The sequence below is a fragment of the Seriola aureovittata genome, chromosome 15 (assembly GCF_021018895.1).
Source record: "Seriola aureovittata isolate HTS-2021-v1 ecotype China chromosome 15, ASM2101889v1, whole genome shotgun sequence".
Taxonomy (NCBI): Eukaryota; Metazoa; Chordata; class Actinopteri; order Carangiformes; family Carangidae; genus Seriola; species Seriola aureovittata.
The window spans coordinates 9,942,430-9,957,902 of record NC_079378.1 but is presented as its reverse complement, the minus strand read 5'-3'; the positions used below and the strand labels follow the sequence as shown (position 1 = coordinate 9,957,902).

General features: G+C 39.3%; 1 protein-coding gene across 1 annotated transcript; it reads right to left on the bottom strand.

The window, feature by feature from the left end:
- Positions 1-1,429: 1,429 nt before the first annotated feature.
- Positions 1,430-7,245, bottom strand: yipf5 (Yip1 domain family, member 5). The gene is made up of 6 exons (XM_056398268.1): positions 7,118-7,245; positions 5,934-6,051; positions 5,459-5,631; positions 3,419-3,564; positions 3,044-3,225; positions 1,430-2,716 (listed from the first exon to the last, which is right to left on the bottom strand). Exons 2-6 carry the CDS (start codon positions 6,041-6,043, stop codon positions 2,554-2,556), a joined length of 774 nt encoding a protein of 257 aa, XP_056254243.1. The 5' UTR covers positions 6,044-6,051; positions 7,118-7,245; the 3' UTR covers positions 1,430-2,553.
- Positions 7,246-15,473: the final 8,228 nt, after the last annotated feature.

The following is a 15,473-nucleotide window of genomic DNA, read 5'->3' as shown; positions in this document are numbered from 1 at the left end:
TTATGACACTTACAGGCAATGCTTACATCCCTGTGAGAGCTCAACACTGGACACTTTCATGCATAAAAAGAACCTGACACTAAAATACAAGTTGATTTTACTTTCTTTTTAAATGTATATACAAAAACGATTATAGTTACATACAGAAGACGGCTCTGTGAGAGCAGACTGCTCCTGCTAGGTTTGCTTGAAATGCAAAGTTCCTCCTTGATGTTGAGTTTGTTGAAATAGAAAAAGCACTCCATTTTAATTTCTGAATTATTCATCCCTCCTAAGTGGGTTATCATCCATTTAAGGAGCCCCCCCCCCTGTGTATGTGTTTTGTGTATGTTAGTGCAAAGAAAACCCAGAGGGAAAATAGAGGCTGGTGTTCTAACCATAAAAATAAACATCCCTTCTTGTCAACCTTCTCCTTAGATTATGTGAGTTCTTGTATTTTAAAGCTTTGCTTAAGAATAATAAAGTCAATCTATGTCTTTCTAGCGTAGGCTGACCAGTTTAAGAACAGTCAGAGTTGTGGTTTTCATTCTGCCAAACACAACTGACCTTGGTGGCCTGTAGTTTCATCAACATGACACAATTAGACAATCCTCCATAAATATTTTCAAGCAAAAGGCTGCTGTTTTTTGGTAATATCAGTGAAAGCTCATCCTCTGGTGCTATGGTTAAAAGGCAACGTTTGAGTGTAATAAGATAATGTTGTGTATCATAATTACACCATTAGAGAAGCATCCTACAATACATTTCTTGTCAAGTTACTGTATTTTTATGAATGTTTAGCTCCTGTATTATGTGTCAGGATGTAAAGACGGTGATGTTTTGACTGAGGAACATTTACATGCACATGACATTAACTATTCCGGAGTTGATGAAAATAAATGTTCAGCAGAAGCACTTAATGGCAGTAGCCAATTGCAGTGATCAACTGGCCGTGAGCACATGAGGGAGACAGAGAGTCTTCAAGAGTACCTGCAGCTGATGACTGGTAAACTCTGTACACAGTGAGGCGGGAGGTGCGATGTGAGGTTAACACTGCCTTCACCTGCCCAAGCTTTAGAGCTGGAGGTGCAAACACATCCTGCTGCACTCACTTCTCATGCAATTACAAACCTTGTTTTAAACCTGAAGGTCTTCCATATCTAAAAAGTAATAAAAAATGACACTGATGTGGATCAAAGTGTGCAGATTATTTCCTTTGATATCTAAACCACCTGTGATAGCATCTCCCCTGGCTGCTGAACACTGTCATTATGTATCAAACACCCACTTCTTCCAGTGCACGCTACCCTTTCTTCTGCCACACAACAGACACTAAAGGTCAACGGGCCAAATAAAATCTCTGTATCAGTCTCTCTTGAACAGAGGCCATGCCACTTCTTACAATTATCTACTTCACCATACAATGTACCCTTGAATATCAAAAGGCAGATAACCTTCAAACAACTTTAATGTGCATGAGAAGACATGAACAACAGATGACACATCAAAGCATACAAAGTGAGCTGACTCTAAAATAAAGATTTAAGAAATGCAAGGGATGCAAACTACAGCAACATCCTATATGTCTGTAACCAGACACATACAGTATCTCTCAAACTATTCATTTTCAATATCTAATCAAATGTGTTTGGTTTTGAAAATTAGAACAACGTTCATGTGCAATCTGTACTTCTGTCTTCTTGAAAGGCATCAAAACTTGAATGAATCTCCAGAGAATATAATAAAATAATACATGTGAAGATATAGGAGAGCTGCTGATTCTACATCAAAGATCAGATCACTTCTGTGCTGAGCAGATGATGGGTTCATGGCTCCTCAGTCCTGGAGAAAAGAAAAAATATGGAGGAGGAGACACCCGTTTTTTTTATTCCACCCTTTTCTGGGTGGAGGTGTAGAATGAGCTTCTGTAGTCTTGCGCAGAATGAAAGTGGGTGTCCCCCTTAGTCTAGCAGTTGTAGAATCTATGGATGCTTGCCAGAAATGGCTCACAACAGCTTTTTGCAAAAATCTTGATTTGAGACGTTTCCACTGGCTCCAAATGAACCTGCAGGGTTTGCTGAGCGTTGGTTATCGGTCCGTCTTGGAAACTGAGAACCTTTTCCCATCTTTGTTCAAATTGAAGTGTCTCCTTGGGTTTCCATTGTGTGAACTACTTGCTCACTTCCTTCCCCTTCATCTTCTTAAAATCATAGGACTGTACTAGGCTGTTTAAGGCCCAACGCTGTCCACAGGAGAGTTGTTTGTCACCAGGTTTATTTGACAGCCATCTCCTTTAAGACGCATGAAGGGAGCAAGGTGGGGAGTAGACATGAGTGACACTATTCAATCCAACCTGCAGACGGTCAAGTTGGAACATTGTGAGAGTGGAGGCTCATAAAAGAAAAAAAAAAAAAGAAAAAAAAACCTTGGTGCCATTTAAGACAGCAGCTCCAATTTTTCTGTAATAACAGTGTAATTAGCCAATAATTACACTTATTACACTGACACTAATTAGACTGATATTACAGAAATTGGAGAGCAGTATTTTAAACTGTTACTCAATGATTTTTTTTTTTAGAAGACGGAGATGAGTGCAAAGACCCCATATAGGAGAGCGCAGGGGTAAGCAACCAACAGCTGCTGCCCATCCATGGCCAACGCTGAGATGAAGATCTTTGAGGCTGAGAAGCTGCACCAGCCAATGATTGCTGCTGTTAGTATAATTCCCATCATGCCCCTTGGGAGAACAAAAAAGGAAGAAGGAGGTTAGCTTTCATCATTTTAACAATTAGCTGTATGAATGCAGCATTTATCCAGTTTTATTGAATGTACAACTATCAAACATACACCAAAAGTTACACTGCCCTACACATTAATCAAGATGGGAAAATATCACAGTTTAGCCAGTGTTATTAACAGAGGTTGCACTATACTAATACAATAAAACCCTGTCTGGGAAGTTTATACTACTACACACTGTCTAGTAGGATGGTCTATATACAAAGAAAAGCATTTGCTTCATTTACCGGTTATATAAACACCTTTACTGTTATTGTGTACTCACTGTAAAGAGAAGACGACTCCAAAGCTGGAGAGGAGGATCATGGGGAGGAGGCAGTATCCCAGCACGCTGGCCACACAGCCGAAGGAGACGCCCGTCATACTCATAAGGTTGAGAAGGCAGTACATCCCAAGGCATCCAATTGCACTGATACCATATACATAGCCAAACTGGATCTTACCTGACTGTGAATGGAAATTTAAAAAAAAACAAAAAAAACATCCACAGTAAGATATGGATGTGGACACACCTACATGATAGATGTACAGGTTGGTGTAGAGATACAGTATACTGTATGTGTGTTTTTACCAAAAGCCGTAGAAGGATCGATACAATTTTTCAGAAGCATTATTCACCAGTGTTAACTAAATGATTTACCAGGAGGAGTGTTGCGCCGAAGGCCAAACAGAAGACCATAGGGCCAGCCAGGTCTGTCTCATTCATGATGCTGCCGTCTGCTACTTTCATTGGATGGAGCACGGTCAGAGTCTTCTGCCAGATGTGGTCAAAGTTGATTCCTAATTCTAAGAGAAAGCAGAGAAACGAGAAAACACACATTAGTTATGTTGGATACTAGAACTATAATAAAACATAGTAAGAAAGAATCCCATAAAATAAGTGCACGAAGAGGTGTATTAAAAAAGCTCAGAGATACAATTACGTGCAGTATTTGCTACTAGTCTGCTACATAAACACAAAGCCCTTACAATGACAAAGAAACCTCTGGACAAAAATCTGATTTTTCAGTTAGAGCTTTTTTTTCTCAGAACAGCCTTGACATGACTTCAGCTCTACAGCTTACATTTATTTTAGAGTGAGAATTAGATTTTAGGTTTTTCATTTACTGCAGCTCAACTGTAAATCTGTCATTGAGACATAGCTGTATGGTGCCACACATGTATTCATAAGCACAGGAATGGACAAGGCACAGCAAGAGCCATGGTCAAAGTGCTCCCAGCTGGATCTAACTGATAGAGAATTTAGTTTAATAGAAATGCATCCGATTAACATCACGTTCTTTATGTTTTTCCACCTTGTTAGCTGTCCGTTTGCCAAAACATGACTTCACAGCAGTTATGACCAGATGGAGCAGCGTGTCAGGTGGTGCTGGTGGAGCTCTCTGTTAGATGTGTCAAGAGCTTCAGCTATTTCATTTTATGTATTATAGGTCGTTACACTATACTTTAATGTCTCTAATGTAAAACACATTTAAGAAGTTGGCAGTTCTTTACCACTGCAGACTGATTAGACACAGGTTGATTGGCAGACAAAAAAGTCGAGATATGTTAAGATGCCAATGACTGAATCCAAAGGGTGAGGAGGATCAGGAGTGTCAAATATTGCTGCTGGTGCAGTTCACACCGGAGAGCTTTTTTCATTACCATGGCAGTCAGCATCTGATAATATGTGAGCTCCCAACATAAGGTATGTATGAACTTTGGAGGAGCACATTCCAGTCATTGGGGCCATATAAATAGCTCTAGCTTTCTAGGATCTTTTATTAACTTGCTGTATAAAGTTACTGAGAAGATTGAAAAGTGCTCTATAAAGAAAATGTATTATTATTATTACTGTGAATAGAATTAATTACAGAAGAAAGCACTGAACAGAAAATAAATCTATATGAGCTGATAAGAGTGAATTTAAAAACAGTAAAATGGCTTATTTCCCAGCATTTTGTGTCTTACTATACTGCAACAGGTCAAACACAAAGTGGAAAACATATATCACAGAATTCAATTTTAAATTAGTATGCTGCTGGTTTGTTTGTAACTTCACAGCGTTTATGCCAATGAAAAGCTTTCTCGTGTGTAATTACAGGGAAAAAATTTAAAATTTTGGAAAACTAAGGTCTGCCAATTTTGCAGTGACTTTGGCAGATAGCCTTGCTTTTATTCATTAGTCCTTCCTATTCTATCAAAAGTTTCTTGCAGCCAAGAAATTCTCTGACTCTGCTAGACACTGCAACAGATGAATAAAATTTTCATTTCACATCTTTAGACCAGAACTCACGTCCTTGAGGTGACTGCAGACCGATATCAACAGGAACACTTTATTTTTATATTTCAGTCATATAGTGGTGCCTTTGCAAAAGTAACTGGTAGCTAGTAAACAGTGCAGCTAATGATTACCTTCATCAAACTGATTATTTCTCCTCTTCAGTTTGGAGTAATATGAAACACAGCACATAAAGCAAATCCTCACTTCTGAGAAGTTGTGGCCTGATCTCACATAAAAGTTTTATAAGTTATAAAAATAGCAATAGCAATAAACTAACAGAATAACAACAAATCACTATATTTAGAACAGTTATATTTAGCACAGTTAACAACAACAAATATGAGAGAAATCAGAGGAATTGTGTAAGAGTCAAAGAGCAATGTAGAGGTGGTAGCTTCCAGGTTGTGGCTCACTTACCTTCTAGCAGTGGTGGCTCATCATCAAAGCTGCTACTATACATGGATTGTGATGGGGATGGGGTGTAGGTCTGTGTGGGCTGGAAGATTTGTCCTGTGTATGGCTGCTGAGGCTGCATCACCCCTGGGGAAGAGTAGCCCATGGGCTGGGAGTAGTCATATTGACCGTATGGCCTGGAAAACACATAATAATAATAATAATAATAATAATAATAATAATAATACTTAAAGGGAATCTTTGACTAGAAGACTACCCAGTTCTACTTAATAATTGCAAGTTGCTTCTCAAGGATGATTTTCAATCGGGCACAAAAAATATGTTAACACTTACAAGATGTTAAATGAAGAGTTAAAACAGGTAAGAAAAGATTAGTCCTCAGAAGCTGAAACAGCACATAAATGAGTAACAATGCTGCGCTTGAAGGTGTCTACAGTTAAGGGAGAACCAGGTAAGGAGGGCTTTTTTTTTCACTTACTTGTTGTATGGGTTTTCAGTGTTGCTGTAGCCATAGCCAGCCTGGCTTTGGTCATCTACACTGTAGCTTGACTGGTAAAAGTCTGTGTTGAAGTTGTCAAACCCTGACATCTCTCACTCTGGCAGAAACACAGGGACAGAAATAGAAGTATAACTTTTTTTGTCTGCAATGAGGCATTTATCTTAATATCCCTATATATACACACACTACCCTTATACTACACATTGTACACTCTCAGCCAACCTTGTTCCTTTCCTGTTACAGTGATGATCATGTTACCTGGCTTTATTGAATTGTATTGTCATTTACATCCAGTATTTGCTGATATTTAGTGGAATCCATTCTTCCCTCCATGCAATGTTCCCTGTGCCACATAGCCCCAAAGTAGAATATTTCCATCCCCAAGCTTAACAATTGGCAAAGGTGGGGTTACCAAGTGCTGACTTGTAAGGGGGCCCAAACTTATGCACAGGCAATAATTACTACTTAATAGTTTTCCGTTTTTTAGGATCATTTCTTTGGGGATTAAACACCTTAAAGCCTGAAACCACCATGAGGAGCCTTGACATCGTCCTATCGAGTGAAATCCCGTCATAAATTACAAATCAGTCATGAAACATTACCAGGTTACAACTCGTAAACTCATAGGCTGGGACCACATTCTTAGTTTAAGTAACGGTAGCCAATGCTACGTGACAGGAATTGTTGTTGTCTCCTATACACCAAGTCAACGTCCATATTCATAAAGTTAAAGTTGATGAAAGTGTTATTACTCACTACAAAGCACTACAAAGCTACTGTCATTGGGATAACGTTACCTCCGTGTGATTTAAACACAACTGTGAGCTAACGTGGCTAACGTATAAAGCTCCACATACAACACAGAGACAAATTTGTATATTAGTAGCCAATAATTAGAAACTGCACTAATTAACAAATGACTTGACAGTCGCGGTTACCAGAAAGATAACCAATCTTGTCAAAAATACATTTAAATAGGCTAATCTTTGGGTGGCTAACGTACCGTTAACTCTGCGGCTAGTTGGTCAGCTAATGCTAGCTATATACCTGTTGTGGAGACCTGGCTTGCATATTTCGCCCATAATATCAGCGGTAGCTTTAATACTCCATTCAGCCCTTTCTTACAAAATCATTATTCTTGAGCTATAAACGCTGAAACTTACCTGTGATGTTTGACAAATCTACCCAGAGCACTGCCAACTTGGTTGCGGCTGCTACGTGTCAGGATAAAGGTAAATCTTCCGGGATGATACGTAGACGACGGGAAGCCGGTAGGGACACGGACAAATTGCCTTTTGCAGAAAATGTGGCGCATCCTATAGATGAATAGTGGTATTACATAACAGTCACCCATTGCATTAATTTACCAGCAGGGCTAATGTATGAATGTACACTCATTGAGCTCTACATTAGGAGCACCTGTACACCATGCAATTATCCAATCAGCCAATCAGGTGGCAGCAGTGCAGTGCATACAATCATGCAGATACAGGTCAGGATCTTCACATCAAACACTAGTAAGGGGAAAAAATATTTCTGAACCTGCTGATCTCCTGAGATTTTAATGCACAACAGTCCTTCGAGTTTACTCACAATGGTGTTAAAAACCGAAAAAACCCCCCCCAAAACATCCATTGAGGAATATGGTAACTCAGATAACCACTGTTTATTTGTTGTGAGCAGAAAAGCATCAGAATGCACAACACGTTGAAGCTTGAAGCTTCCACTCCTGTCTGCCAAGAACACAAATGAGCATATACATTTAATAATTTCTTGGATGAACTGCAAATGTCACAGGAATAGGTTATTAAGTGATTTTATAGTGATGCATACAAAATGGATTCAAAGTACCAATAAAGCACTAAAAGGTCACTCGCCACTGTTGACAGAAACATTTTAAGTTATTAGCAATACACAATTCTTCGTATAGCTATGATTAATAAACAAATACAAGACTTAGAAAAAAAACCAAATTGAATTTACAAAGAGATATGGTTAGACATCTCAAACTACTGTCTGTTTTGCCCACCACAGGTAGGTATGAGACCCTACTGGGGTCTGATTCATGGTTTGAGAAAACCACGGTCTAATGGTAACAGAGACAGAGGGTGGAAGATGATTTAACAGGACAAGTGTCGAGCTCCAGGCAAGAACAAAGGTAGTCTCTTTCATCGGGAGGCAGAGGAGCACATCGATCACTCTTCCTGTGCTGGAGAGCTGCACTGCTCCCAAATACTGCAGGCGGTTCCATCCTCTTTGATGATGACAGATAATGAAAAATAATAGGCTGATGACCTCTGCTGAGAGGAAATAGGAGCAGGCGGGAATGACAGGCAGAGACAGCATCACAGATGTGGGTGTGACCTGAAATGAATGGCAGACTACAAATGAGGAACAGAAACAAAAAAATCATGTTGATCCCCTCTATACAGTGCAATACTTTCTTCTTTCACCTTTATATTTTCTATAGTAAAGAGAATATGTGACACATAGAAATTACAAAATAGATATGAATTTTGATGTTAAATATAAAATGACCAAATTGATTTTTTTGTGATATTTGGAAAACTTGGAAGTTCAGATTACCCGATGCAACATCTGTAACAACTACTATCTGTGCCTCTTACTCAGGGCTTATTAAAACTGGGATATTTCTGCCTCTGCTCTGAAACAAAAACACCTCTGGCAAACATAACAATAAAATGTTTGAATTTAAGCCATAGATTAACTGGTGCTGTGTTATTAGAAACTAAATTACACAGACTTGGCTCTGCTCCTAGCCTGGAGTTACAGAAGGAGAAATGGGAAAAAAATAATACAGTGGAAAAAGACATGAAGGGAAACTTTCTCATTATTTATAGGAGACATATTGAGCCTTTTCCAGAAACTCTGATCGAGTTATGGGTCTCACACAAAAATAAACCAAGAAACCTTTTGGGGAAAGCTGCAAAAAGCAGTTGCCTCGGCAAGGTTGCACAGGGTTCGGAGGAAATTTTCTTGCCAGGGAACTTTGTGACCATCTGTCACACTTTGTTTTCTGTTGAAGGCAACGCTGGCAACTAGATCTATTGTTCTGTTGAAGGTGTGCTTTTATGCTGAAGGACCAGCAAATGCATTTCACATGAAAAAGTTGGAGCTGGCTGAGTAAAAAAACAAACAAAAAAAAAACAACAAAAAAACAAAAAAAACAAAACAAAAGAGTATCATTAACAAACCTCTCAGCTGTGCAGGCCCGACATGGATCATTTCTCTGCCTCGTGATGAACAAAATCAATTTGATGCACGAAATATGAATTCCTACAGCAAACACCCATGACTAATCATAAGCAGAAATGAGTCGCCTCCTCTCCATTGCCTCTCATCTTTCTTTAGACTTTTAATCATTTCTAAACTTGAAGAACATGCCTTTCTTCTTAATCCACTTAATGAAAGAAAATTGAAAAGTGCCTGAGAGGGTAATTGAATTTAGGGCAGTGTATTGCCATGTGCTGTCATAATTGCCTTCTTTTATAAAGTCTCTGCTGTAATCCTGCTGTCACTGCCTGGGTGGATGAGTGGATTAAAACTACTGAATTTTCTCTACTGCAGCAACCTCTCGTCTCCAACCACCTACTGTACCCTCAATTAAGATTTCTCTCTCCGCCTCTCCTGGATCAAGGAGAGAGGAAAAAGCATGTGATATTAGCTATTTTATTAGAGGTTCTTCTGCACATACACAGAAAAAATGATGCAGATAGGAGTTAATTTGTCTCCCTCTGCACACAACACACTGAGCATGTGAATGAGCACAAAACACACACAGCTCTATTTTTACAGCAGACACACATTTCCTCAGAACATTTACAAGATGAAATTCCTTTAATTCATCTAATTTGATTTCCTGCCACCCCATTGATATGACTGCTGCACAGATCATAAATGAACAGGCATCTGGTTCTTGTGTGAGCCTTTCTCAGGAGCAGTTTTCCTCCCTCCCTCTGTGAGCGAGCTAAACAAGCACTAAAATAACAATCAGCAGCTGAAGAGTTTGTGAAGTTTGTATGTTCCAAATTGAGATTTCCACCCACTCGAGACCTAACAGCTTGTGACACAATGATAGTCAACATGAAAATACATCTCGTTCCGGAATATATTGATGATACTGATTTACCCAGGACAAAAACATCATGTAAAGGTACAACTGCTCTTATGTAAAAACAATTTTGGACTGAAATCAGGAAATAATTTGTCTTCAAATAAATGTGGTTTTGGGTTTTCCAGTGATCAAACTTTCAGAGGCATTACCTGAAAGACAGAAATGTGCTACATGCACAAATACACAATAAAGTGCATGGTGTAAATGACAAAAAATAATTTCTCTGTTTCATTTCTTAGTCGACATTTTGTCCTAAATGAACTCAGGCACCGTTAAGGAAGTGTCATTTCATTTCAAGCCTCGATTCGCAAATGGGAAGCAATCCCTGATACAGGACTGATGATTTCTGGCGGAGTACACTGTGGAGTTTTGCCATCCTTGTCTTATCTGCCTCTGGCTGGCATCAGGGACAGCACCAGTCGACCCACGAGTGTTCTACCTGTCAAAACAGATTTAGAAGCTTCTCTAATAAGTCTCATATTATAAACAGTCGCATGGCCTTGGCTCTCCGTCTTCTTCCATCTCATACCCTACCTTACAGGCACTCTGCATAGTTCGACTTCACAGTGCCCTTAACCTTTGCCATAGGGTTTGGCCATACTGATTGCATTCACTGTGAGGCGTACCATGCTGGACATTTTGTTTTTTCCCAATGGATTACAGCTGCTTTGTTATTGCAGATCAAATTAAGGAGAGTCAATATTTTTCCCACATAGCAGCATCTTGGGGGTTGCTGTTTGTAGCAAGTGCAGAATCCATATCTTACAATTAAACTGCCATATCATTCAAGTTCTTAAATTGGTGATGCCCGGATCAATCTCAATTGATCCGGGCATCAAGGTTGATGCCCAGATCAATGTGTTTGGATAGAGAACTGCTAACAAGCAATATTTTATTCCAATACGTCATATCTTCAAACTAGCATTTTTCACAAGGTTTCAGCGTTACCTCTGTGTATGCATATATATTTTATAATGAGGGAAAAGACTCAAAATGGAAAATAGATATAAAATATAAAATAACAATAGGAATATTAATATCACATTTTCATGCACATGCAATTATAGAATTTAATATTCAGTAAATCTGATAAGGCTGATGAATAGCCAACACCATCAGTCTTGTTCTAACATTCATCATCTGAAATGTTTCCATCTTCTTCCTGAGTATATTCCTCCATCAAACTGAAACAAATAATCCGACATAGGTAAAGTTGGGGCCAAGAATTAGGCAGAGATTACTTATGGGGCTCCAGTAGAATTTCCAGCTTACATTATCTGATCATCAGTCTGGTCTCTCGACGCCAGAAAAATACTCCCCCAGACACCCTCACACGGTTTTATATCATCCGTTTGTGACGTTTAACGCATTTCAGAAGTTCCAGAAGTTATGATGAAGCGCCGCAATTTCTTTTGTTTTTTCGTCGCAGGCCTATTCCCTCAACTCAGTTACGGTCCTCTGAGAACAGGTATGATCTTGTTGCTTTCAGCTGTGTTTTCCTCACTTAACAAGACAGCAGTTGAGAAAAAATGACAGCCGTGTGTCTCTTTCACTGGATGCACAGTGTCTTAGGGTTCCACTGCACTGTTTCATTATTAAAGCTACTGTCAATGGAGAGATAGATGTCAAGTCCTTTAATGATGGGGTTCTCCCTGTGTGACTGTTGACTGTCAGGGCTAAAAGATGAGTCTAGAAAAGAGACCCTTGCGCTCTGGGATTTTTGTTTTGTTTAAGGTGGCTATAAGATGTTCTGCTAATAAACAATAATCCCACAAATGCAAATAACCTTGAAAATAACTAACTGTAACAATATTTAGCATCGTGAGTCCTTCTGCGTGTAACATAGATGGCAGAAAATTGACATGCGCAGCATATTTGAAAAGTGTCCTGAGATAACCTCTGTTGTGATGTGGTGCTATGTAAATAAAAACTGACTCAACTGACTTGACTTGACAACGACTAAACAACTCCTGACATGCTCAGTGAATCTCAAACTGCAAATGAAGCTGCAAACATACACAGACTTGTAATTCCTGTTGACTCCCTTTTTTTTTTTTTTTTGGGATTGGATCGGGGGTGGAGGACATTTTGCTTTTCCTGATGAAATTACTGATGGCAGGAGAGACCCACCACATGTTCAATTATACATCTTCGACTCAGTATCTGTCACCTTCGCTTTCTCACACTGCCGGATGTTATTCATTTCCACTGTGTGTGCAGAGAGCTTCATACAGTTCATGAGTGCTCACTTCATTCATCTTACTTTACACTGTATCTCACTTTGTCAGCTATAGCACATGGAGGAATGCTCGGGAACGTTGTGCATACATTAATTCTGTTAATATATACGTGTTTGAGCAGCAGAAAAGTTAATAAATGAATGTTTCCTCTAGTTCAGCAATTTGCAGCATTTATCATATACTGATCTTCCTTAAAAGCATTAACAGCAAAACTGCTAATGGTATTAGCTGAAGAGGAAAAAGCTAAAACTCCTTTAAAACACCTTTAAAGAGGTTTTACAGCTCAAAAGACTTTTGGAGATTTGGCCCCATCAAGAGATTTGTCACACATTGAGGACCTGTGGAAACCACCCTTTAATCCTAAGAGCCAGGGAGCAATGCCCAGAAAATACAGAAGGGTGGGAGATAGGGAGAGAGAGAGAGAAGTCTGTGTGTGTATATGTGTGTGTGTGTGTGTGTGTGTGTATATGTGTGTATGTGTGTGGGGAGGGGGGGCTGGGGTTGTTGTGCTGTGACAAACACACACACACACATACACACTCACACTCTCCTACACACTCACAGAGAGAGAAATACACACCGCAGGAGAGCTGACTACGCGGCAGTAAACTAGCACAGCTATCTACCCCTCCACAGTGCTCCCACGTGGCCTTTACGCTGGCAGAGGGAGACTGGGTGCTTAGCAACATCTCATCTGCATGGTTTGCCAAATCAACAGGGTCAAGATCCCTTTAGGCTTGGAGAACTTCACCGCACTGTGCATCGCCAAGGGGTGGCCTGAGACATGAAGAGAATGGAACAGATATGGGCTGACTCTCGTCTTGGCAAAAATCCCTTCAGTAGTTGCTTAGTCTCAGTCTTTAGCCTTCAGGATTTATTCTTCTTAAAATGGGAAAAACAGGTCGCTGATGTGATCTGATCACTGCACCTGTTTCAAGTGCAGCTCTCTTGTTTCAGGATTTTCGGAGACAAAACTGGAAGCACATTGTGCTGCCTGTATCAAGATAAACGAAACTTAATTGAAAATGATTTAAAACAAATTAATGCGATTAGAAGCAGCTGGACTGATTTAACCTCAGTTATATTTTCATGTTTATATTTCATTCATCAAACAAGTGGTCAAGATGTTCTTTTTTCCCTGACGAGTTCTCTCCTCGTAATTATCTTTTATGGCTATTTTTTCAAACTGGATTCTTACATAAAGTGGCAGAGAGCAGTCAGTGCCACCTAGAATCAATAAAAACTTCAACATCTCCATATCAAGGCTGAATGAGACGTCACACCGGAGAGGAGTCTTAATGATCGTCCAATGACGGTCCGTTGAAAAAAGCTTAGGTGCTCAAGAATGTCATCTCAAACACGAGCAGAACGAACCGAATGCAATTAAATAACATTGATTCATTTCAAAGGCAACTGACGAGTTCAATACTAATGTGTTTTCATAATGTTAAATGTATCCTATAAGTACATTAAAACATGTTGTCTTTTATATTTGAGATGGGCTGTGTGACATCTTCATAACGGCTCATCTGCGTCTAATGCAATTCAGTTAGAAAGATGAGTCAGAATACACTTACACACAATCTGACTCAATGGATGATTTTTTTTTTTTTTTTAAACAAATGAACAGAGATTTCTTCCTTTGCTGTGGAGCTGTCAGATCATCCACCCCCTCCCATCCTTTCACTACACCCACAACTTGATCCAGGCCAACTGCTTTCTGAGTCCCACATGGTGCAAACTGAATCAAACACCAGCTACTGTATGATACACACAAAACCTGCTGATTTTAAGACTGCGCACACGTTTCATTTTCTCTATGAGTGCAAATGGAATATTGCTTTTGTAACAAAGTTAAAAAGAAGATTCGGAGAACCGTCTGGCTCTTTGGTTGAATTTGTGTTCCTGCTCAAACTCGACCAACCCATTATAACTGTTTATTAATCTATCATAATACATAATTACCATCTGCTGTTCTCAGCTTATCTTTATTTATAATAATTATAACAAGATCTGCACATCTCTTTGGAAGTTGTCATTAAATATTAGTGAATATTTGTGGATTATTTTGACCAAAATGCCATATTGTGCTATTTATCGCAGAGCACTTAGTGTCAAAGTGGAGGTAGGACTTTTATTTTGAAACCCCTTTAAATTCTGAAACAGTGGTAAAAAAAAACATGTGTGGTGTTCCAAGACTACTATATTTCAGACTTTAAAACTTAACCCGGTAACAAAATTCAATTCTTAACAATACACAGTAACAATAGTGTCACAAACTAGAATAACCATCTCTTGTAGGTAAGTTTTAGGAAATATTCTCACAATCTCCACTTCCTGAGTTATAGCACTGATTAATAGCCGGAGTTGACCTTAGAACATTTGGATATAAAATGTCATCACTTCATAATTTCACCCTATTAGACATTTGTGTTAAAATGTGTCATAATTAGCAAATTAATTTGTGAGTTATGGCCAAAAACATGTTTTGTGAGGTCACAGTGACCTTTGACCTTTGACCACCAAAATCTAATCAGTTTTGCACCTCTCTGAGCCCAAGTTAATGTTTGTGCCAAATCTGAAGAAATTCCCTAAAGGTGTTACTGAGATATCACATTCATTAGGCTGAAAACGTATTTGGTTAGGTCACAGTGACCTTTGACCTTTGACCACCAGAATCTGATCAGTTTGTCCTTGAGTCCAAGTGAATGGGACAGACGGAGGGACAAACATACAGACTTATAAAGTCGAAAACATAATGCATCCAGCCCTGGCTGTCGCCAGCACGGAGGCATAAAAAATAAAAATGTGTGTCAATCAATCAACCGCTACACAGTAGTTATGTTATATATATATACAGTATATGTGTGTATAAATATACTCATGCACATGATTGACAACATGTGATGGTTTTTGCATGTGCCTTACAAACATGTGTACTGTACTTTACCTCCCTTTACATCTCTTGGTGCTCTTCTCTTTCGTCTGTGAGGGTTGTAGAGAGGTTGGCCCTGGCCCATGCGTGCCTCTCTTAAATCAGGCAGATGCCGGTTTTCCAGGAAAGTGTTGGCACCTTTGATTAGGAGGCATCCTCCTGAATGTTTTCCTCTGATTCCAGCCTCTGTTCACACTATAGAAGCAGCG